This window comes from Lepidochelys kempii, chromosome 1 (genome assembly GCF_965140265.1).
Source record: "Lepidochelys kempii isolate rLepKem1 chromosome 1, rLepKem1.hap2, whole genome shotgun sequence".
Classification (NCBI taxonomy): Eukaryota; Metazoa; Chordata; order Testudines; family Cheloniidae; genus Lepidochelys; species Lepidochelys kempii.
In genome coordinates this window covers 253,457,003-253,481,985 of record NC_133256.1, presented here as the reverse complement: position 1 = coordinate 253,481,985, position 24,983 = coordinate 253,457,003, and the positions used below count along the sequence as shown (strand labels likewise).

The 24,983-nt window shown below is 44.7% G+C and overlaps 2 protein-coding genes across 5 annotated transcripts in view; one reads left to right on the top strand and one right to left on the bottom strand.

Annotated features, from left to right (window-relative positions):
* The first annotated feature begins 6,136 nt into the window (after positions 1-6,136).
* PRDM4 (PR/SET domain 4) overlaps positions 6,137-24,983 on the top strand; it is a 33,737-nt gene continuing 14,890 nt past the window's right edge. For 2 of the 4 annotated variants that reach the window (XR_012156231.1, XM_073324558.1), the window contains exons 1-6: positions 6,137-6,219; positions 8,865-8,998; positions 10,877-11,062; positions 12,486-13,280; positions 16,499-16,648; positions 19,378-19,517. Coding sequence is in view for 3 of the 4 variants with exons in the window: in XM_073324558.1 (XP_073180659.1) it covers positions 6,137-6,219; positions 8,865-8,998; positions 10,877-11,062; positions 12,486-13,280; positions 16,499-16,648; positions 19,378-19,517 (1,488 nt within the window). In the remaining variant the exon portion in view is untranslated. Of the gene's footprint in view, positions 6,220-6,262; positions 6,591-8,864; positions 8,999-10,876; positions 11,063-12,485; positions 13,281-16,498; positions 16,649-19,377; positions 19,518-24,983 lie in introns of those variants that run through there. The other 2 variants (XM_073324571.1, XM_073324581.1) reach the window with 2 other exon arrangements.
* PWP1 (PWP1 homolog, endonuclein) overlaps positions 12,486-24,983 on the bottom strand; it is a 62,147-nt gene continuing 49,649 nt past the window's right edge. The window contains exon 15 of the mRNA XM_073324604.1: positions 12,486-13,606. Within this exon, the coding sequence (XP_073180705.1) occupies positions 13,599-13,606 (8 nt within the window). The 3' untranslated portion in view covers positions 12,486-13,598. The remainder of the gene's footprint in view (positions 13,607-24,983) is intronic.

Genomic DNA, 24,983 nt, shown 5'->3' with positions numbered 1-24,983 from the left:
CTGCTTGTCACCAGTAAGGCATTGTGGGAGACAACCCCAGATCAGTGAGTTAAGGGGGCACAGTGGTCTCACAGTCCCAGGTTGTACCCCGGGGATCCCATCACAGAGACATATTCCAAAGTTGCAGGGAGGACAAAGAGGACAGAAATCTGGGAAGTCGCCTGCCATTTTCCATGTATTGGAAGGAGTAATGTAGAAAAAGGTTCTTGGGGCTCTATTTAAAACTGGCATTACCTGCTTTACCAGAACACTTGCATGCTTGTAATTGTGCAGCTGAGTTTCTGCTGAGAAAGGTAAAAAGTAGTAGAGACGACCAGATGAACCATTACACAGTAAAAAAATGAGATCAAATAATCGAGCACAGAATCCTAAATCGCTTGCTACCAGGTTTTTCTGTCCCTGCAAGGTTCTTACACTGGCCTGCTAGTCTAAGTCTGTTTAGCACTATAGATATACCCAGCTATAAAGAGAGTTAGTTGTTCAATAAAGAACATGACAATCCCTGGAAAATGTAGAAGAGCTGGATGATGTCATTGTCTCAGCCATGAATGATGCTGAGAGATTATATCCTCCATTAAAAAGAATTGATGGGTTTGCAGTGAATGACTCTTCCAAATCATGAGGGTATTTTAGATTCACCGAAGCACTGATTTTTTAAGATCAAAAGGTGGGAGTGCAGACAGCAAGACACCATCAAGCCTCTTCCTGCACAGACATCCAAACATTTCTTTTGAACATTTAATGATGCCTCATTTGAGAGTCAGGCATGATCAGATTACAGATACATATAACCATGTTTCAGAGAACTGCTAACAGTTAACCATAGTACAAGGGAAGCTTGTGGATTGGTTTGAGCAGCATGTGTGATTTATATACATGAGTCCTGAGTGATTATGAGCTACAAGGCTATTCATATACATTAAGAGATTCTAATGCATGTGTAGCCTTAATCAGTGTTTCCCTGTGTGGTGTTTCATATGTTAGAAGAATACCATGTCTCAAGAGTATAACTAGAAAACCATGGACCTGTGATAAAAGCGCTGTGAAATATAACCCCCTGGTGACTATAGTCAAATTACAGGAGGTTATTTTGCCAGTTGGCTGTTGTATTTTTGCTATATTTTTTAATTATATAGGGAACAAATGATAGGCAACTGTGAGTGACAGAGCTAACATTTTAAGAAAGAGTTATTACTATTGTACCGTGCACAAAAGTGTGCAAAGTACCTTACAGTACCGATAAAGACATGGGCCCTTCCCTGAAGAGCCTGTAATCAGATGACAGAGCCAAATTTTTATATTCCAGACCCCAACATGAAAGTATTGCTTTGCACCTTGAAATCCCACCCTGCCCTTTTTAAAAAAAAATAAAAGTACTGTAGGGAATAACCATGCCCAGCCAAGGGACTAGAGAACTAATACCTTCTTTCCCATCTCTAATTTCTGTGACGGTATCACAATGTTACTTCACAAGCGTGATTTCATATTTTTGTATCTCACGTTCCACCAAAGAGATGACACCAGTTTTGCCAACTCCTGCAATTTTATCGGCAGGGAGGTCAGGGCGCAGAAGGGAGGTTGGGTGGCATGGGGCACAAGGCGTCATGGGGGAGGTCAGGTGGTGTGGGACTTGGTGGAGTGGTTGCATGGCACAGGGTGCAGGAGGGAGGTCAGGTTATGTGTAGTGCAGAGAGGAGGTTGGACAGCACAGGGCTTGGCAGGGAGATCAGGTTTTGTGGGGTGCAACAAAGAGGTCAAGGGGTGCAGCCAAGTAAGGTTTTGCAGAGTGCGGCGGAGAGGTCAGGCAGCACAGGACGTGGCAAGGAGGTTGGACAGGAAAGTTGCGGGGGAGGGAGAGTGGGATGTGGCGGGGAGGTTGGGTAGCATGGGGCCCAGGGTGTGGCGGGGAAGACAGGTTGTACAAAGTACAGCAGGGAGGTCAGGTGGCATGGTCACAGCTGGGAGGTCATGCGGGGCATGGTGGAGTGGAGCAGGCTGCAGGTGGGCAGTTGGTCAGGTGGTACAGGGTGCATCTGGGTGGGGCGCAGTGGGGAGGATGTGCAGGGCACGATGCGGCTCTGAGGTCAATGGGTTGCAGGATGTGGCAGGGAGGTGATGCAGGATGCGATGGTCAGGACGCAGTGGAATAGTCGCTGATGCAAAGCGCAGTGGGGAGGTTGGGAGGGGCAGAGAGGTCGGCTTGTGTGTGGTGGGGCAGTCAATGGCACAGGGCATGACAGGGATTTCAGGATGCAGCAAGGATGTCGGGTTGTGTGGGGTGTGGTGGGTAGGTTGGGCGCAGCAAGGTGGTTGGGTTGCACAGGGAGGGGAGGCTGGGTGGGGCAGGATGGGATATAAGGGGGAGGCTGGGTTATGTGGGATGTGGAGGGGAGGTTGGTGACACAACAGGCTGGTCATACAGGATGTGGTGAATTATTGGTAGCGCAGGACATGGCAGGGAGGTCATGTGGGGTGTGACAGGGCAGTCAGTGGCAGTCAGTCAGGGGTGCAGTGGGAAGGTTGGTAGCGTGGGGTGGTGGGTGGTGCAGGGCGCGGCAGGGAGGTCGGTCGTGTGGGGCAGTGGGTGGTGCGGGGCACAGCGGGGAGGTTTGTGGCGTGGGGTGGTGGGTGGCGCAGAGGGGAGGTTGGTAGCGCAGGGCGGTGGCTGGTGCGGGGTGCGGTGAGGAGGTCGGTAGTGCGGGCCGGTGGGTGGCACGGTGCGTGGTGGGGAGGTTGAGAGTGTGGGTTGGTGGGTGGTGCAGGGTGGTGGGGAGGTTGGTAGCGCAGGTGGTGGGTGGGACGGGGCGTAGCAGGGAGGTCGGCATCACGGGGCGGTTGGTGGTGCGGGGCGCGGCGGGGAGGTCAGTAGTGTGGGGCGGTAGGTGGCACAGGGCGGTGGGGAGGTTCGTAGCGCAGGGTGGTTGGAGGTGCGGAGGGGAGGTCGGTAGTACAGGGTGGCGGGTGGTGCAGGGTGCGGTGAGGAGGTCGGTAGTGTGGGATGGTGGGTGGCACAGTGGGGAGGTTGGTAGCGAGGGGCAGTGGGTGGAGCGGGACGGTGGGTGGTGCAGGGCACTACCCACCTCCCCGCCGCGCCCCACGCCACCCACCAGCCCGTGCTACCGACCTCTCTCCTGTTTAGAGATAGAATAAAAAGCCATTACATTTATGGCTTTTTAACGTCTTTTGAAGATTCTGCAGCTTGTACTAGCGCTTTAGTTGGAGTAGATGGCCTCTGCAGTGTGTATAGGAGAGATTAGGGTTACACTTTTCTCTGAGCAAAGCTTGTGCTCCACCATGTCTTCCAGAGAAGTTTGTAGCTCCATCAAATGCACAAGCAGTCATCTGTTTGGGGTTCAATTTACAAGCATTTAACTCTTCTAAGATGTCACAGGTGCAGCTGATGTGTCTTCTATAACCTGAACATCTAGAATGCATCTACTGGCCTACTACGGACATCAAGATAACATATGCAATGACTTAATACTTGATGCTTATTTGCATTGGTGCATTCATCAGCCATGTATGCATATATTTTGAATATGGTGAGAGAATTCTTCACTTTTTCAACTGTTGAGTCTTTCACTATTGCACTGCATGCTTCTGGAGAGTCAGCTGAGTTTTTTCAGAAAGATAGCGAGCATTTGCCAGTCTTGTTCGAAACCAGTGTCCAATTTCAGGATTAACAAGTGACAATGCACTTAACATTGGCCTCCAGTTTGTAGTATGTGGTATCTCTTGCTTAAATAGAAAGTATGATGCAACCGCCATGTTGGTTACATAAACTGAGTTGTGTCTCCAGCGTTCTTAACAGCCTCATTAAGTTCTTCTAAAATTGGCTTTGACAGTGACTGGCTTATAAGGCTTTCTGCATGTTGATGCAGTCCAGAGGCATGGTGTTTTTCAGCCTTTTCATATAAGTTGTCAGTATTGGTTTATCCGATCTGTCTGGCAAACCAAGCTCCTCCACTTTTACTATATAAATTCATGATGCGCCCACATCTTGAATACTGCGCACAATTTTGGTCACCCCATCTCAAAAAAGATATATTGGAATTGGACAAGGGACAGAGAAGGGCAACAAAAATGATTAGGGGTATGGAACAGATTCCATATGAGGAGAGATTAAAAAGACTGGAACTTTTCACCTTGGAAAAGAGACTACTAAGAGGGGATATGATAGAGGCTTATAAAATCTTGACTAGTGTGGAGAAAATGAATAAGGAAATGTTATTTACCCCTTCACTTAACACAAGAACCAGGGGTCACCCACTGAAATTAATAGGCAGCAAGTTTAAAACAAACGAAAGGAAGTATTTCTTCACACAATGTACAGTCACCCGTGGAACTTTTTGCCAGGGATGTTGTGAAGGCCAAAATTATAACAGAGTTCAAAAAATAACTAGATAAATTCATGGAGGTTAGGTCCATCAATGGCTATTAGCCAGGTTGGGCAGGGATGCAACACCATGCTGTGAGTGTCCCTAGCCTCTGTTCATCAGAAGTTGGGAGTGGATGACGGGATGGATCACTCGATGATTCCCTGTTCTGTTGATTCCCTCTGAAGAACCTGTAATAGTCACTGTTGGAAGACAGGATACTGGGATAGGTGGACCATTGGTCTGACCCAATATGGCCATTCTTACATAAAAAATAATTATAATAAAAACCTTTAGGACAGAAACTCCCCAAGATAATGACCTCTTGAGATAGTGATGATGTGAGATAATGACCTTGGTAAATAATACATTTTAAAAATCTTGGCGTACTAGGAAATGTATATTTATATAAGTTTCCCAGTCACAAATCCAGCATTCTGGAGCGAAGTCACTAAAACATAGTCCAATGCTCTGGCCACTGTTGTTTGTCGTGCCTCCATTTACTCTACCGCTCCATTCCCAATGGCTCTGTACTGTCACCTTCTGCTGCCACCTGCCACTGTGACCTCTGCAAGTCGGTCTCTTGAGGTTCCACCCAGCTCTCGGTGATTTCAGCTCACAGTGGGGGAACCTCGCTGCTAGGGCAGGCTGGGCTGTCTGTTCCACAGAAACACTGTCCCACAGCAGGTCTAAGCACTTAGACCTGGTTACCACTGATTTCAGCTCTAGTGGTCACTTAACAAACCAAAAGACTCTCTATGAAGCCTAATCAGCTCTCTCTCTAAACAGGAGAGAGAGGCAGGTCAAATAGTGCCTGTGACTCTTAGGGAGAGCCACCACCAAACAAAACACCTGTACCCCACCCTCTCTCTCTCTGCACTAGGATCTGGCATCCAAACCTCCTGTGTAGGGAGTGCCGTTCAGTTGAGGGTGATCAGGGCTTAGTTTGTAATGAAAGAGGTGCCGGGCCTCAAGCAAGTTTGTTACTTTCATAACTGATGTGACAAGCCCAGAGGTCCCAGGGCTATGAACTGCCATGCCTACAGGTGCCAGGGCTCAGCCCTGGCAAGCCCTAGCACAAATTAAGCACTGAGGGAGACCCCCTCATGCAGGCAGACTAAGCACAGTTCTGCTGCCCTGTACTCATACAATAAGGATAACAACATTTCATGACCCCCACATTTAATACTTAAGCGGTTTGTAACCAACACCAGCCAAAATTGATCACTTGGGCAGCAGGACGCCGTCCGCAGGATACCTAGGCAGAGTAGGTGTGTGCCTGTAAATGCAGCCTGGTCCTGAAGCCTTTCCCCCCACCCCTGGCTCATCACTAGCTGTCCAGGGAGAGCTCCTTCAGACCTGGCTTATAAATAATAATTTGAAATTAGTGGGTAGGCCAATATAGCGGAAACAAATGTGCTGACATTGCCATAAATAAGGGCTGTGTGAGGAAGCTAGTCTTTGTTCAGACTTTTCAAACCCCTTGTGCGTTCTCAGGTACAAGTATTGTCCCATATACTGGGTATGCTTTTAAAGTGCGGATTTTAGTTTCCATTTCAATTCAAATTTCCAGCCCACAACTAAATGGGCAGCATTGCATGTAACGGGGGGGGAGGGGGTTGGGGCAATCCCCGGACTGGAGACTCACTGGGGCGGAGACAGCGGCGGGAGGCGAGCTCAGGGCAGCGTTGGAAGGGGGACAGCGGGGGGCTGCGGGAAGCGCGGCGGTGGGCGCGCGGCCCCGGCGTGGGGAGGTGGCGATGCGACGGGAAGAGCAGCGGTGGGGACGCCGGGGGGAGGTGGCGGCGCTGTGCGAAGCGCGGCGGTGCCGACGCGGCGGGAGGTGGGTGCCCGGCGGGAAGAGCCCCGCGCGGCAGCGCTTCCTGGATGCCGCGGCCGGACAAAGCCGAAGCGGCGCCGCGGGCCGAGGCCGGCGGGTTCTCGGCCTGTGCCGGCGTCCGGCCCCCTCCCCGCGGCGGGGCTCGCGCCGCTCGGCCGCCCGCTGTCTCCCCGCCCGGCCCATGAGGCCGCTGGGGCTCTGGCCGGGGCTGGGCGGCCGCTCGCTGCCGGGGGCGGCGGCTCCCCGAGAGCGCGGCCCGGGAGCCCGGCGGATGCCCGAGCGGGGAGCGGCTCCCGGCGGGAGGGCGGGGGCTGAGGGGCCCGATGCTGCGGCTGCCTGCGGGAGACGCCCGGCCCGAGGCCCGAGCACCCCAGGTGAGCGGCGGCGGCGGCGGCGGGGCCCCGGGGAGTGTGACCGGGCCCGCTGTGCCGGGAGCGCGGGGGGGAGCCGCCCAGCCTCGCCCCCTTCCTCGCCGGCCGTGCGGCCCGCACCCCGGCCCGGCTCTCCGGGCGGCCCCTGGTCCTGCGGGATCCGAGCCGGCCGCCGCCGCCTCCCTGTTGGCGGCCCGGCCGCCTGCAGGTGTCCGTTTCCTGGGCCGCGCCGCGGGGCGAAAGCCCTGGCCGATCGGGCGCGGAAGTCCCAGACCGCGGCGGAGAGACTCGAGGCGTTGAAAGTCGCCCGTAAAACTCGCTGTTTAGCCGTGCCCTGGTTTATAGCTTCGGAGCTAGACCTCAGCCCTGCCCTGGTGTCCTGCACCTGGTGGTGCCGGCTGCTGGGCGAGCCTCCCCTTCGGGGGCTTTCCGCAGCCACTTGAGCTGCGGGGAGGGGGATGGAGGAGCAGGAGCTCCTGGGATGGGAGCATCCCTGGGCAGACTTCCTCAGCAGCATCAAAGCAAGAAAAGAGCCCTGGTCCATGGAAAGTCAGTGTGGGAAGTGCAAGCACGTGCATATGTTTGGTCAGGATCAGCACTTGAATCCCCAAACTGAAAACTTGGTCATGGGCGGGTGTGTGGATTTGAACTTTGAATGACAAGGAAAATGTGCGTTAACCTACCTGGATTTGAAATTTTGTTGGCTACTTCTGCAAAATAGTTTTCCTTCCAATTGTCTAAGCGAATTAAATGCTGGTGATCTGCGCTGGATTGAAAGTCTTGAGCTTGGTTTGTCAACATAAGTAGGTAAAATAGGCAGTGACAATCCAAATTGCTGCCCTCAATCCTGCCAAGTATATGTCTATTCTGTTTTGGAAGGGACCCCTAAATGGGGTGAGAGAGAGTTTAGTTTTAGTATCCATGTTTGAACTAGTCCTTGACTTCTGCTGAGACTGTCAACTAGGGTGTAGTGTGATGTGTACACATGTCCATTAAGTGTACTGGCTTGAATACCAATTAATTACTCGCAGAACAGCCATCCTGTGGAAGTGACTTTGTCGCTACTTTCCAGGGTCATAGTGGACCCAGGGCTTGTCTACACTGGCACTTTACAGTGCTGCAACTTTCTCGCTCAGGGGTGTGAAAAAACACCTCCCTGAATGCAGCAAGTTTCAGTGCTGTAAAGCGCCAGTGTAGATAATGCTACAGTGCTAGGTGCCGCGCCCCTCGTGGAGGTGGTTTTTTTGCGGTTTTTTAACATGGCTTATGTAGTCGCAGCATAGCGACTACACAAGCCATGTTAAAGCGCTGCCACTGTAGACTAGCCCTTAGTGAGTTGAAGGTTCTATACCTAGTTGAGAGACAAGGTGGGTGAAGTAATATCATTTATTGGACCAGCTTCTGTTGGTGAAAGAGCCAAGCTTTCAGATTACACAGAGCTCTTCCTTAGGACCTGAGGAAGACCTCTATATCTCCAAAGCTTGTCACTTACACCAACGGTCCAATAAAAGATATTACCTCACCCAGCTTGTCTCTTGAATATCCTGGGACCAACGCAGTTATAACAACAGTGCAAACAACTATTACCGGTTGAGTCATCTGTTCCACCCAAGAAAGATTTAGTTTGATTCTGCCTTTAAAAAATGAGTTTAAATCCATAAACCATAAAAATCAAAATGCCTGTGTGCTGTTGTTCAACTTCTAATATAAACAATCCAGCTACTGACAGTATAGAAGGAACTAATACAGCTATTTGTAATTATGGTGACAGTCTTGTAAAGATATATTTACAGAATCTAGATCACAGTAAAGTGTTTTGAGTCTTGAGAGGTCTTTTCTAGCTTGTGGTTTATTTAAAAAATGAAATCAAATAGCTCCCCTCAAAAGACAAATCTGACAAATCCTAAAAATGGAGACATAAAGCAGATCTCCTTTCTTTTGTACTATAGGGACTGGATATTTCAGCATAAGAGTATGTACAATTACTTTTCATTCAGCAATATTGTTCAATACTTGGGCAGCAGGGAATGAGCTGAGATCTCATTTTTGTCTGTTAGTGTTGATTTTTGTTTCATTTTATCTAATTTGATCAACGTTAGATATATGTTATCTACAAAAATTATGTGTGCCATTTGATAATGGGGGAAAACTATATTGTCTGCTTAGATTAGTGAGGTGGACATTTTGATTAGTGGACATATGTTGTATACAAATCTTATTTTTCTAGGACTGAACAAACTTAAGAATGATATTCTTTTTGTTTGTTTGTTTTTGTAGGATGAATGAAATGAACCTGAGTTCGGTAGGGATGGACCAGCTGACCTCATCCTCTGTGAGCAATGCCCTGCCTGTCTCAGGAAGTCACTTGGGACTGACTGCATCACCCACTCACAATGCCATACCGGCACCAGGTAACTTGGAGAGTTGCAAGAAGGGCTGATGATACTTGTCACTTGCTATGGATTTGCATTTTGCATAACAGTTGAAAACCAAAGTAGCATAAGTGTGAAGTGCTCATAGCTGGATAGTGGCATCTGGGTTTGTCCTCTGAAGGCTGGAGTCCTCAGGGGGGTGAAATGAGCAGATTTGACATTTGATCTCATGGTTGTAAACCACACTGTGGGATGAAGAGACACCTGAAAGTTGTTGCTTGTGTAGACAAGGCAAAAGCAGTGCTTTCTGTGGCAAGAATGGATGTGTCCCACACAGTTCCTGCCAAAGTTCCTTTTTCTTTTAATAGGGTATTAATGAGCTACCTGTCTCTTTCTCTCCTTTTGTGCTGCATTCATCATTGTGGTGTTTGAGTCCCTCGAAATAAGAACTGCTGCTGAGAAATCTGCCCCAGACTATGTAAAAGCCACACTCAGATTATATTAAATGATAAAACACACCTCTTTTCCTGACAAAGTTTTCAGGAAGTTGCACAGAAGTGTCCATTACAAGTGAAAACATAAAACAGAGAATGAGACAGTATATAAAAATGCAGCCATAGGGCAGGAGGCCCAGCTAGACCTTAGCAGAACCCCAGATTCTAGAAGAAATGATATGTCTTCTGGGGATACTCCACCTGCCTCAGCCACTTGGGAAATGGAGCATGACTTCCCAAGGTAGAACCAGCCCCTGGGAGCAGCAGCAAGGCAAGGTAGGCCCAGCTAGGACTCCATGCCCTCAGTGCCTGCACAGTCCCTTGACCCCAGCAGTGTCAGTGGACTGCTTTTTACAACTTGAACCCTGGACAGTTTCTGTCTTCTGATCAGTTGTTTGCCCCAGCATTCTCACAGTCCTTCCAGTGTCAGTCTTATCTCCCATGCCCTCCATAGTCCTGTACATCCTTCTCTCTCTCTTCTCCCCTTCCGTCTTTTTTTACCTTCTCCTTTTGCTGTTTATTCCATTCATTCTCCCCCTTTGCCCCATCCCAGCCCCATAATAAAATTAATAAACAAAGTTCTGTACTAAAGAAAATGATACACAATTTAAAGAAACTTGAAATGACATTTTCTTAATTAACCAAAAACTTTCAAATATGTTAAACAAAAAAGCTCTAACTGCTAACCATAAATACAGCCATAATACTTGCACGTACTTGTATCTTAATAAATCAGTAAAAATTATATGCTGGGAGTTCACCTGGAATAAAAATCTGCAGTTACAGGGAAAAGGCAGATGTAGAACATGCTTTAGGAAACACTGGGTTCTGTTTATCCCTCAGATTGCTCCTGGCAACATTCTAAATATGCACATGAAAGCTGAGACGTTTCATTGTACTAACTAGGGGAAACCCCTATAGTAGAGAACATGTAAATTCACATAGCTCAGTGCAGTGTGTGTGGTTTTGGCTGCATAACTCACAGATTCCAAGGACAGAAGGGACCATTGTGATAATCTAGTTTGGCCTAACTCAGGTGATAGAACTTCCCCAAAATAAGTCCTAAAGCATATCTTTTAGCAAAACATCCAATCTTGATTTTAAAATTGGCAGTAATGTCACCATTATCCTTGGAAAATTGGTCCAATGGTTAAGTACCCTCACTGTTAAAAATGTATGACTTATTTCCACTCTGAATGTGTCTTGCTTCAGCTTCCAGCCATTGGATCGGGTTATACCTTTGTCAGCTAGATTGAAGAGCCCATTATGAAATATTTGTTCCCCAGTTAACGGTAATGGGAATTTTGACTATATTCCTACACTGCACTAAACCCGTAAGACTTTAGTAAACGTTTGTCTTGGTTACATGTTCATTAAACTTACATAGTTCCACTGAATTTTAATGGACATTTTCTTCTTGCAGGCTTGCCAGTTGCAATTCCAAACTTGGGCCCCTCCTTGAGTTCCTTGCCCTCTGCCCTATCTCTAATGCTCCCAATGGGTATTGGGGATCGAGGAGTGATGTGTGGTATACCAGAGAGAAACTACACCCTACCTCCACCACCTTATCCTCACCTGGAGAGCAGCTACTTCAGACACATTCTACCTGGTAAGTAGTATAGCTCTGAAGATTGAAGTTGAGATAGGTGCTGTTACAGAACACCTGAAGAGCTACGTAGCTTTTTTTCCCCTTCTGTGCATACTTAAAGACTGTGAAAGAATACTCTGCATGGCATTCCTTATGACAAATTCCCTGGATTCTTCCTCAAGTCTAATATATCTATTCTACATCTATATAAAGTGCAGAAAATTACCATGTTATTTAATGCAATGCCCTTCCATTGGAGAGGTGGTGAGGTTCTGGAGGTTGCCTTGGCCGTTTTCTCCCCTATTTTCTGCACGGGCTGTGGGGAGGGCATGGGGTAAAGGGCCGCTGCCCCTTTCCCGAAAGCTGTGCCCCACCTCCTTCCCCTTAACAGAGTGCTGAAGGACTGTGCTCCCTCTGTTTTGCTGAGGCTTCCCAGCTTTTCACAGGCCTCAGCATGGTGACCATATACAGAATGGTGACCCTAAACAGCCAGCACAGGTGCTGGCCTCCTGTCCCTACAGTGCACCATTGGCCTCTCTCCTGAGACTATATGCGAGGGTGCTGGGTGGCTGGTGCTGATGGGCAGGTGCACTAGGATTCAGGTCCTTATATCGGGCTGTCAGTCCCTAGCGCAAAAAGGTTTAGGGTTGCTGAAGAAGTGGTGACTTAGCCCTTAGGGAAAAGAGCAAATGCCTTCATATTATACTTGAATGATGCTCTCCCAGCTGATCCAGGAGTTGAATAGATGGGTTCTGGAGGAAGAACTGTAGCCAGACATATTGGCTGATACAAATGATTGAAACAAGTGTATAAAATATATATTTTAAAATAAATGGGTAAATCCTGAAGGAGTTCCTCCAGTTTCTTTAATCCTAACAGAAGTATATTGGCATCATCACATAATATGAAATGTGCAGTTCCACTAGCAATCTTTTGAAGACTTCATTGAGATGTTCTTTTGTATAAGAAAGCAAAGCATACTTATACCCAAATTGCCATGTAAACTCTTTCTGACTCCTTGTACTATGAAGTCTGGGTCAGATGTTGCCAGAGTCTCAGCAATCCTGAGTTTATCAGATTAATAGAGCATTTGCTTTGGTGGGTGGAAAAGAGCAAAGGTGATTCATCATAATTTTACGAATTTAAACTGCACCTATATTGCCACTGGGAAAGGTTTATGGTGGTCGCATATTTCTTTGTGATTGGGATGTTTCAGAATTGCCAAGAGTTTGTATTTGTAAGACTTACCTGAGTCTTGTCTTAACTTAATTGAAAATAAATGGGAATGTTTAAAGGAAACTGCAGATAGACTCATAAAGAGATCTTAATAAAGTGTGATTAAATGGATTGCAGTTGTGGATTGTTTATTACTGTTTGAAAATTGATATTGTAAACTCACCTTCTCTTCTTTTTTTCCTTTTCTCCACCTCTTCCGTTTCATCAGGTATTTTATCTTATTTAGCTGACAGACCTCCACCTCAGTACATCCACCCCAACACTATAAATGTCGATAGCAATCCAGCTTTATCTGTCTCCAATAATCCTTCAGCCCTAGATCCCTTCCAACCCAGTGGAACTGTGGGCCTGGAACCAGGGATTGTCTCCATGGACTCTCGTGCAGTGAACACACATAGTGCTCAAAGCCTACATCCTAGTGACAGCCATGAGGTAGCACTGGATACCACAATCGCTATGGAGAGTGTTTCGAGGGTAACCAGTCCAATATCTACTGATGGGATGACTGAGGAGCTTACGATGGATGATGTAGCTGGGGATCATTCACAAATCCCAAATGGCTCCCGGAATCATGCACCATTAGCTGTAGACACGGTAGGCAGTAACTTGGCTTCAGATGCAGTGGGTCATAGTGGTGTCATACCCATTCATGGTAACACTTTGGAGATTCCTGTTGTCATGGAGCCTGACCACATTGCAGGCCGGGTAAGCGGTATATCGGACAGCACACTAAATGACTCCATACATACCGTGGCCATGAGCACCAACTCTGTAAGCGTGGCGCTCTCTACCTCACACAACCTAACTTCCCTGGAATCTGTCTCCTTGCATGAAGTGGGCCTCAGTCTCGAGCCTGTGGCTGTGTCTTCCATAAACCAGGAAGTAGCCATGGGGCCAGGCCATGTGGATGTGTCTTCAGACAGTCTTGCCTTTGTACCATCATCTCTGCAAATGGAAGACTCCAATTCAAACAAGGAGAATATGGCTACCTTGTTTACCATATGTGAGTGTGCCAGTGTGCTTGCTTCTACCTCTGGGTAGCATTTATCATGTAACTGTTATAAGGGGTGCGAATATCAAGACTATTGCAGCGAGCCTTATAGACGTCTTTTAGTGGGGGTGGGGAATCCGTTAAGACCATTAAACAAACCCAAAAAAGCAGAAAAATTTACAGTTGAGGATGATTAAACCTCCAACAACTAGGTATAATGGGTCACCGTTTTAACATCATTCTGTTGTATCTGTCTTCTCACTTTGCCTGGAGGTTGGAATCTTAATCATTATCCTGTGAACTTTTTGGCTTTTGTGGATTTCTTGACCTTTAATGTCCTTTAAGAAAGAAATTTATTGCATGAATTTTTTAATTTGACAAGTTTTAATTACATCACATGTATATATCCATGATTATAACATAGAATGATTTGTAAAGAGCCATGAGAAATGAGGCACTCAACAGAAAATCCAGAAAGGAGGGGAAGGGACGTTCTTTTAACTTTTCCAATGACTCCTATAAAAGAGTTTTTGTGTTTTGAGGCTAACTGATCTTTCAAGAGGAGGAGTTCGGGACTTGCTCTAGAGCCTGTCATCCCTCCTGGACTACCTGAAGGGTAGTGCATGAGATTATCACAAAGTTCATTTCCTGTGGCAGAGATCTGTGTCTGTCTAGTACTTCCACCACCTGTCTGTCTGGCTTGCTGCCACTTAACTGTGAGGCTGGATTTTAATATGAAGGCCTTTAAATTTCAGCATCATGGTCATTATCTGGTTTTCATCTTTCTCTGTCCTACTACATCCCATCAGAATCCCCGATCGACTAGTCAAGCATTTGAAGAAGAAACACATTTAGTTTAAAAATCTCCACATTTTGCATGATTTTATGTGCATGTAGAGATTTTTTTAATCTGATCTCTCTGATATCAAATGATTGTAAGGACTTGACAAAGCATAAATTGATGGCATTGCAGAATGCTACTCTTGTGTGTCTACACTACTCAAAAGAAGTATGCTCTTATTTCGGGTTAGCTAACCTGGGATTGAAACAGTGGTGTAGACACAGCAACTGTTTTTAACGGGGATTAGCAGCTTGTTATGGGCTTTAACTTGAGCTGTTAACCTCAATTAAAAGCAGAGTTGCTGTGTCTAAACTGCTGTTTCAACCCCAATTAGGTAATGCAGGTTAGCTAATCCAGATTAAGAGCACACCTTTTTTTGGCAGTGTAGACATATGTTTTATCGTAAAAAATAACTTTTCAGCTGAAAGCTTTCATTTTGGCTTTTCATTTTACTTCTTAATAAAATGAGTTTGTGGCCAGATACATGAAAGTAAGGATGGAAGAGATTTTTTTCCAGTTACTTCAAGCGGATTTCTTTTCCGTGGTTACTGTGGAAGATTGGTGCCTCTTTTCAGTGCCTCCATTTTACAAATAGGGAAAATAGAAAGCACACACCAAGGCTAATAACTACTCACATATCTTGAGGCTAAAATTATTATTTGTAAAATACTTTGAGATTCTCTAGATAGGAGTACTAATGTTCAGATAAAGTATGGGCAATGAATTTTCTCATCCATTCCACTACAAGATGTAGATGTCCAATTGTGGGGTTTTTTTAAGTTAATGATGCCATTCTAAGTGTTGTATTTTCATTCATTTCCACACTATCTTTCAGTTGTTGAACTAGGGGCTATTTCACGTTATCAACCTGTTACTGCAATTGCTCTAAACATGAGAATCATCCTTATGCATTAATCCATTCTAATGTCAGCCCTACACACTCATCCATCCAGCAATGGATGTGGATGTGATCATATAGTCATTCAATATGTATTTCATACAGGGTCACGTTATGACACCATTATTCATTTTGGGGGCAGACCATCAGCTGGTATAAATTGTCATAGCTCTGTTGACTTTATGAGAGCTGTGACAGGTTATACCAGCTGATCACCTGCCACACTGAATATACCTAATACCACCATTAGTCCTCCTGGAGTTGGTGAGACCACTTGGGGAGATACCACTCGCTCTGAGTAAGGGTATTGCAATTTGACCCATAACACATTAATTCCAGGATGCACACACAAATCTGCCATTGTTTAATTTTTATGTAGCATCTTTCCAGGTGAAGAGATGAGGTATTATGGAGGGGTGAGGATTGTCAGCTCTGTTCATAATGAAGTAGAGCAGCAAACTCTTTATGTGACAGTCAGTCATAGTGTAAAATACTTCTCCTGATTGTATTTAAAGTGGATGGAAATAATTTTCAATAGTGTTCTATAGAGATTTATGTTTAGTGACAGCTATTGGAAATTACTCCACTGAGCACTCTTGGGAACAAATTTCCATTCCTTTCACTGGCATTCCATAAATTCAATTTTAGTGATAGACTTCACACAGTATAAGTATATACGAATAAGTTCCTCTACAGGGGTTTCAGTTTCTGCTGGAAATAAGGTGTTCATCTTAGACAGGAAGCTTAAAAAAAAAACCCTTTAAGATGGTGGTGAAATGGAAGAATCCTGAAGTCTTAGCCTCCCTTCACTAAAAAATTCTACACACATGAGCAGTCTACATGTTACTTGTCAGATGTGCTGAATATGCAAGTCAGAAAGATGGCTAACTGCCAGTATTTTTTAACTGCCAGTAAATCTTACTCCACCTGTGATTTCAAATGAAGCTGTTTTTTCTACCACTTGGATCAGTACCAGTAAAAAGGATGCTGCAATAAGAACTCTGCTCCAGTTTTGCTGCTGATGCAGAAGGAAGAATAGACTTCCTTTTTCATACCCTGGATATGCAGGGATAAGGTTAGAAAAACTTGTTAAAGTCAGTAAAGTAGGTAGAGGCATCGCAAAGCAAATCTGTGTGGAGTAAGAAGGGGCCATTTTTATGTAGTAGCTCTTCTGACTAAAACAACATATTAATCTTAATGAGGTTAAAATCCAATGAAGCTGATGAGTTACCAGTCAGAAGAAGCCTGTAGTCTGATCCTGGTAGGATTTCTCCATTCCCAGCTGTGTCATAGATTTCTTATGTGACTTTGGACAAGGCCCTAATTTTTCTTGCTTCCATTCACCACCTATAAAAGGGGTATAATAGTACTTCCTCCCACCTTATGTGTGTCAGTGGGGCCTTGTGTCATTTGGGCCTTCTAGGTGTTACTGTAATACAAATAATAAATAATACCTCACTGAACTGTGTTGTCCTTTTTCTACACCCACAGGGTGCACGCTGTGTGACAAGGCCTACCCATCAGATTGCCCAGATCATGGGCCAGTAACCTTCATTCCTGACACCCCAATAGAGAGCCGAGCCAGACTTTCTCTCCCAAAACAGCTTGTTCTCCGGCAGTCTATCATGGCACCTGAAGTAGGTAAGGAAGATCTATTTATCATATATCTCTACAGAGCAGTAAAACAAACCCCAGTGATATTAATATAGTTATGGAACACAGTTGGAAAGGGTCTACACATTAAGAAGGTGACTCCAGAGGTGTTCCCCTCAGACAGTCACCATGATCACTTACAGTGCGCAAAGTGTTGGTCTGTGGCCATGTTTTTGGGCTTTGCCCAGACTAGGGTTTTAGGGTGGCTTATTAAATGTGTTAGCTAACACTGGATAGTGTTGTATAGACAAGGCAATGTGTATTTTATGATGTGCTAGACTGGTCGGATTGAAGGCTGGAGCAAAGCCTAAGCTTCAACTCACCCTGTTTAGCACATGTTAAAGTATATACTGCCTTGTCTGCACTAGACTTTTCGGACGTGTTTGCTAATGTGTTGTAACATACTTTTAATGTCTAGTCTAGCCAAAACGTTAGCGCAGGAAATTTATTTGTTTCTCTTTAGTAACCATTCAGCAATAAGTAGGTCCTGCAGTATTCCTGTCTAGGCAAAATATATTCTGTTTTCAATGCTGGAAATAGAAAAGGAGTACTTGTGGCATCTTAGAGACGAACCAATTTATTTGAGCATAAGTTTTCGTGAGCTACCGATGAAGTGAGCTGTAGCTCACGAAAGCTTATGCTCAAATAAATTGGTTCGTCTCTAAGGTGCCACACGTACTCCTTTTCTTTTTGTGAATACAGACTAACATGGCTGTTACTCTGAAATGCTGGAAATGTTGCATAGCCACAATAAGTGAAGTATACATGTAAAACATAACTTTAGACTTGCATATTTCATTCAAGAAGTATTTAGTCTCTTTTAGAAGAGATTGTTGATGTGTGGAAGAGTAAGGAGCCAGCATTTCTGAAAGAAGGCTCCATTCAGATCGAACAAGATCCAGGTGGTGTAAATCTCCATAGCTCCACTGAAGTCAAAGAAACTAGATGGACTTAAACCAGTTGAAGAACTGACATGTTCTCTTGACATGGTCAGTATTACCAATCCTTCCCTACCTTGAGTCTTCTTTTTTGAGGAAGATTATCAAAGAGATTGTGATGAGGCAGCTCTAGCAATAATGAGTCCTAACTTTCCTAACACCGGTCAGTTTGGTTTTAGACCTGAATATGGTATAGAGGTTGTACTAATTGTGTTGGAAGATTATCTCCTGGCAATGGATGAAGATCAGGTTTCCAATATGATGCCACGGTGCTAGACCTACTAGCAGCTTTAGTACTGTTGATGTGCCAGCAGACCCTAGCTGGGTTGATTGACTTGCTTTTGAGTCTGTGCAATCCATTTTTATTTTTGGGGAAGCCACCTGGGGTGTGGGAGGAGATAGTATTGGATGATTGCTCATCTGCTTTAAAAATTCTCTTTTAATGGATTTTATTAAGTTATCCTTCCTGTTTATTAGATAGTTAAGGGAGTCAGTGAAGCAGACTGGCTCTGTTACCTTCAGTATGTGGATTACACCCAGATTCAGGACTCCATGTCATCAAATCCAGACACTGCAGTTAAGTAACTTTCCCAGTGTCTGGCTGAAATTGGAGCTTGACGCTTAACTTAGATAAGATAGAGATACCAATTGTAGTTTAGGGGAAACAATCAGAAGGAACAGCGGAGTTGATATCTGACCACTATTCATCAGTTAGGGCTGGTCTACACTGGGAATTTATATCGGCATAGCTGTGTCTCAGAGGTGTGAAAAATCCACACTCCTGAGATACATCGCTATGCCGACCTTCCGATGTAGACGGCGCAAGGTCGACATAGCTACCGCCTCTTGGGGAAGTGGATTACCCGTGCTGATGAGAGAACCTCTCCTGTTGGTGTAGGTAGTGTCTACAAACAAGCGCTAGAGGCACAGCTGCAGTGGTTTAGTGTGGACATACCTTCAGGTTTGCAGTCTGGGGTCTTGCTGAATCCCTAGTTGCTTCTGGATGTTCTGGTAGTAGAATTGCTCAAGTGCCGTCTTTTCCATCTGCACTTGGCAGGTTGGTTGTGACCTTCCCTTTAGATGTGGACCTTGTTATTATAATCCATGTTTTTGTCACTTTAAGATTGGATTATTGCGCTGCACTCGCCCAGGGTCTGAAGACTAGTTGGAAACTTCAGCTAGAGAAGCTGGTTTGCATAGTGATGCTTCTTGTTGGGAACAGATTACCCTTGTGCTCTGTGAGCTTTCCGCTTTGCTCCTGGAAGCTATCAAATGTATTGGTGTGGGGCTATAAATATAAATGTTTAATAATAATAATCTGGATACAGGAATTTCTCTGCTCATCACAGAAATACATTTGCCTCTGATGAGAAATGCAGAATCTACTTAACGGTGCCCAGCAACAGTTCTGGCAATTCATGGGGATTAGGTAGGCTAAATTCATGGGAATTAGGTAGGTACTGAAATGATAATTTTCTGGTTCTGCAGAAAATGCAATAAAATTTTTAATGGGCATAAATGGTCAGGACCTTAGTTTTACAGCTCATCTGAAAGTAAATGACTTGCTTTAGAAGCCAAAAATAAATATTGTAATTAGAACAAATGGCTCACAGGGGCGTTATATGATGGTGGTGGCACTTGTTTCTATAATAATTGTATCCCATTTGTGGAATACAAGGTTTTATGGTCTGATGCCCAGGTATAACCCTCAGAACATTATCTCACAAACACTGCATCTTTTAGTTGTTTGACTTGTTGTTTAAATAATTGATTCTGCAGTCAGTGCCTTTCTGCTGATAGGTGTGTGGACTCGGGAGACCATTCCTGTGAGGACTTGCTTTGGACCTCTGATTGGGCAACAGAGTCACTCTTTGGAAGTAGCAGATTGGACAGACAAGACAACCAATCACATTTGGAAGGTCAGCGTATGTCAAGTCTCCCTAAATCTTATGTCAGTGTCAAAACTGACAGTTAGTGGTAGTTTTAACTGTGACTTGAATGCTCTCTTCTCTTTAACACCCCCCCAAATCAAGATGGTTTTTGTGGGGGGTATATGTATATCAGGGGTCAGCAACCTATGGCATGTATGCCAAAGGTGGCACGCAAGATGATTTTGAGTGGCACTCACACTGCCCGGGTCCTGGCCACCGGTCCCGGGGGCTCTGCTACCGTCCTGGGGTCCCAGATGCCGGTCCCATCCACTAGCCCCGCTCAGCCCGCTGCGGGTCCTGGCCACCAGTCCCGGGGGCTCTGTTGCCATCCTGGGGTCCCGGCCGCTGGCTCGGGGCTCTATACCTGCCCCCAGCTGTGGTCCACTGGCCCCAGCCTGGGGCAGTGAGGTGTGCGGATAGGCAAGAGGGGGTGCAGCTGAGCACCCCCACCTTAAAAATATTCCAGTAGAGTGGTGCTGGAACAATTTTTAAGTCCTGATTTGCTGCTTACATCACTATCACGTCACATGGAACAGCGCATTGCTTTTGACATTGTGTGTGCCATCCGTCGCGATTTTTTTTCCCACTGTAAGTTGAGGGGTACATGTGACAAAATGTCAGCTCCTAAGAAAGCAAAGTTAGATGTCCATTCATTCAGCCTTCTTGGACAGACATTGGATTTATTCAAAAGAAGGACCATGCTTGTATGTGCTTTCTGTTTGTCGCACATCAAGTGTTCGACATTTTCAAACGAAGCACGAGAGAACCTTTCTTGATGAAGCAGACAAGATTCAATCGATCAAAAAGGCGGTAGCAGGATATGAAAAGCAAAGCAGTGTTTTTAAAATGCTTAAGTGTAAGTTAAAATTGAGCCACAGAAGGAAGTTACAAGATTGCACAGTGCATTGCAAAAAACGGAAAGCCGTTTACAGATGGGGAATACATAAAAGAAGTTTTCCTCAGCAGTTCAGAGGTTTTGTTCAATGATTTGCCAAATAAAGATGCGTATCTAGAATAAAAGAACTGCCTGTCTCTGCCACACCAGTTGAGAGATGCGTAAGCAAAATGGCAGAAAACATTAACGAAAAGCAGACAACTGCATTAAAAGACACAGCAGTGTTTAGCGTTGTAGTTGATGAGAGCGTGGATATAAACAGTGTTCCACGTTTGGCAGTTGTTGCAAGATATTGTGCTTCCGGTGAAATCCAGGAGGAACTTTGTTGCCTAAAACCCCTGCATGGCGCAACAAAAGGGGAAGATATAGCAGAAACTTTTGTAAACCATTTTGAAGAATGAGGAGTTGACATCAGAAAAATATTTTGTGTGACAACAGATGGTGCTCCTTCCATGGTCGGAAAACAGAAGGGATTTGTAAAGTTACTTGAAGATCAAACTGGCCGCCCGACAGTCAAATTTCACTATATTATCCATCAAGAAATACTGTATGCTACAATTTCTAATTCAGAGCTTAATAATGTGATGAATACTGTGGTGCAAATTGTGAATGTCGTTGTTGCTCGACCTGCTTTGACTCTCAGACAGTTTCAAGAACTGCTAGAAGAGATGGACATCGCTTATAATGACATTCCACTTCACAGCAACATTTGGTGGCTAAGTTGTGGCAAGGTTTTGGTGTGCTTTGTAAACTGTTTTGATGCAATCAAGGCCTTTTTGTCGGAAAAATGACAAAACTACCCTGAACTGGATGATGACAAATGGCTGTGTAAGCTCATGTTTCTAACTGACATCACCTCTCACCTAAACTAACTCAACCTCCATCTCCAGGGCAAACGATTCTGGATCTTTATGAAACCTGGAAGGCATTTGTTGAATAACTAGCATTTTTTTCTCGGGATATTTGAACTTCGACTTTTCGCTACTTCCAACACATGAAAGAGCTATTGGCACGTTGCACTGTCAGTGTTGATGAGATTGGAATGTACATGCAAGAACTGGAATCATAATTTTCTGACAGATTTCTAGATTTCCAGCGATTTGGCTCAATGCTTTCTTTTCTAATTAAACCTGAAAAGTTCAATGAAAGCGACTTGGATTTGTCTGTATTTCAGTGGATGGGTGCTGAAGATTTCAAAATGCAGCTCATTCAGTTAAAATGCTCAGAATTGTGGGCATCAAAGTTTGGAGATCTGCGAAGTGCACTTAAAGCTACTGAGAGAGATCATGGGGCCTCTATTCTGACCTGCTGGACCTCACTGCCCGTGAAATTTAACTGTTTGAAGAAAATTGCGTTTGCAGTTCTTTCAGCATTTAGATCCACATACCTGTGTGAACAGGTATTTTCACACATGAAATCTGTCCTCTGTCCCTCTCGGAGCCAGTTAACAACTGATCACTCACAAGCCTGTGTGCAGCTTCAAGTATCCAAATACATGCCAGACATTGGAAAACTCAGCAAGGAAAAGATCACACTAAACTGATAAGATCTGCATTTTAATTTAATTTTAAATGAAGCTTCTTAAACATTTTAAAAACCTTATTTACTTTATATACAACAATAGTTTAGTTATATATTATACAGAGACACCTTCTAAAAACGTTAAAATGTATTACTGGCACGTGAAACCTTAAATTAGAGTGAATAAATTAGACTTGGCACACCACTTCTGAAAGGTTGCTGACCCCTGATGTATATGATACCAGCTATGCAATATGGCCTTTGCCAGGCCACTAGTGACAGCTGATATAACACAATGCACTGACAGTTAAATTTGTAACATAATGGAACATTCTCTAGTCTAGGGCTAGGTCCTGGAGTGGGCTACTTGTGATGACCAATATTCCATAGTGTTGCACACTGAGTTCTCATTTGTACTTCTGGAATCAGCACTGTTTTATTTGGTTACATTGCAGACTGTGTGGAGTCCCCACCAAAGTGATAGGTCATTTGATGTAGGAAAGCACTTAAAACCTTTAGTTTTCCTTTCCGGGCTATCCATAAGTGTCATCAAGGTTCCTGATCTCTCAAGGTCAACTGATTCTGACACCCTTGACTTTTTAGCACCAGCTCTGTCACTCTTGATTTTCTAATACCATCAACTCTACATGTGGCAGTGACGTACTGAGGATCCAGCTGTGCAAGTCCAGGAGAAACACATGCAGTTGGATTCTGTTCCTAGTTTAAATGGCTCAGAGGTCTGCAGATCTATCTAGAATGACCAAGTCTGATGCTGAAATCCTGGCACTACTGACACTGTAATCCCTCATTCTTTGGGAGTCATCACTCCCAAATCTGGGTCTCTTATCCCAGAAGTGTGTTTTCCCTCCAGTGTCAGATACTTAGTCTTATCTAAATAGTACCCAGAGGTGATGTCTGCTGATGGTTTACTTGAAGGACCTGCAAGATAGTTGAATAAGGATATAGGTATTTCTTTTGTGGTAGTCCCTCTAGACAAAATCAGTAGAACTGTTTCTGAAACCAGGTCAGGGTTCTTAGTAGGAGCTGCCATGAGCTTTCTTTGCTCTGAAACCCTAGCTGAGATTTCCTTGTGCCAAGATACCCTCAGCACTGAAACCTTGGAAACCATTCCCAGGCCCAGACTGAGGTGGCTTCAGTACCTACTGAGTCTCATTCAGTGCTGCAACTCTGGGAATGAATACAATTGCTAATCCAGTGCTAATGTCCTGACTTTGAAACCATCCAAGGCCATTGGTACCCAGAGACAGCTAGGTTCCAAACAGCAGTATCAGTGCTTTGTTCTGAAGACAGGCCACAAAAAGCTTTCCTGGAGTCCACACCCCTGTCATCTTCTGATGCTGGATTACTGGTTCTGCATGCTTCTTCTGTTTATGTTCACTCAACTGCATACTGACAGCTCTGAGCTTCCAAGGAGCAATGCTTTATTATTTAAAGGAAAAAAAAAAAAGTGGCAGCCTCTCCAGGACCATGCTGCCTTTGCACCAGAAGTCTCAGTTCTGATTAGATTAAGCCATCTGGTGCCATGTCTTTGGAATCTATTCTACTGCATTGCCAGGAAGACCTTGGATTTTCATCCTCTGTGTGTAGCAGGCAATCTGTGTCAGGTACAGGTCCTGTGAAAGTGTCTTCATATTGTTTTAAACTTCCCTCCAGTCTCAGTTCCCAGTGGGAAAGCACTTAACGTGTAAAATTGGGATTCTCAGCTGACATTAAGAACAATTCCTTGGGATTTTTGATGTTTGCTATTCCTTGACCAGTCAGCACATAGCAATTGCTACCAATAAGGTGACACTGGCATTATATTCTCTCTCCTTGTGGTATAGCCATATTATTCCAGTTCAACTCACCACAAATATCCATGGGATGCTTTCATTTAAGCAGCAAATTAAAAAAAAAAAAAAAAAAGAGCGAGAGCGGGTGTGTGAACTGTTTCCTGATGTGTCGTGGACATCAGGTCATTGGTGCATTCATTCTATAGCTAGATTTTGGTACACAGACAGGCTCCTTACCAGTGGTACCTGGTGTTACTTTTATCCAGACTTATGTCTATGACCGCCATAAAACTGATTGATTACAAAGGCACCACTCTTTCTTGACAGTACTCTGTCTCAATTAATCTCTATTTTCATCTTACACTGGCTGCTAACTTGTCTATATTTCCCCAAGTCTCCCTTAAGCCCAAGTGAGGACTTGCACATGTTCATTCATCTGGTAACGTCTAACATAGTCAACTGATCCAAAGGCAGCATCCAGTGCATGTCTTACGGTTTTTTTTTTTTGTTTTTTTTTCATAGAATTTGCAAAGCTCGAAACTGTAGGTGTCTGCAGCAAAAAAATTCTCTCACTGAGGTCTGAGCTGTAAGAGTGACATGTTGTAACTTCTTTTGACACGCCACATAGTTTTATCAATTTTGTATTCCTTGTTCACCTAGAACAACTCAGCCCGCCTTTCTATAGTATTTGTACTGCTTGCTAATCTCCACAAGCAATAGTACGCAGAGGCCACTCGAAGAGAGAGGTTACTTACCAGCAATTGTTCTTCAAAAGTGTCAAATCTGCATATTCACTCTCCATCCCAAATTCTCAGGTCAAGAATTCCAAACTTAGGAAAGCAGCTGAGGGATGGATGGGGCCACTCCCATTTTTATACCCTTGGAACTCTCCATGATGGGGAGGGAGGGTGAATGGCCACAATCAACATTACTGTAAAGATTTCCCACAGCTTGATGCCAGGAGGCACCAGTCCAACAAGGGTGACTATGCAGAGGTAACAATCTTAAAGACTAACAGTTAATTCAGGCCAACGAATCATTTTAACCTTCATTTTGGTGTACATACTTACACCCTCCCTTACCTCCCTGCAATCTTTTTCTCATTTTAATGCTATTAGAGGTGATGAAAAATGAACTGCATTCATTCATTGTCAATCAGATAAACCTTTGTTAACTGCAGTTACTGACTATCATTTAAAAAATATTTAAAAATACAGTGGTTAATATTTGAGCTGTGTGGAGCAA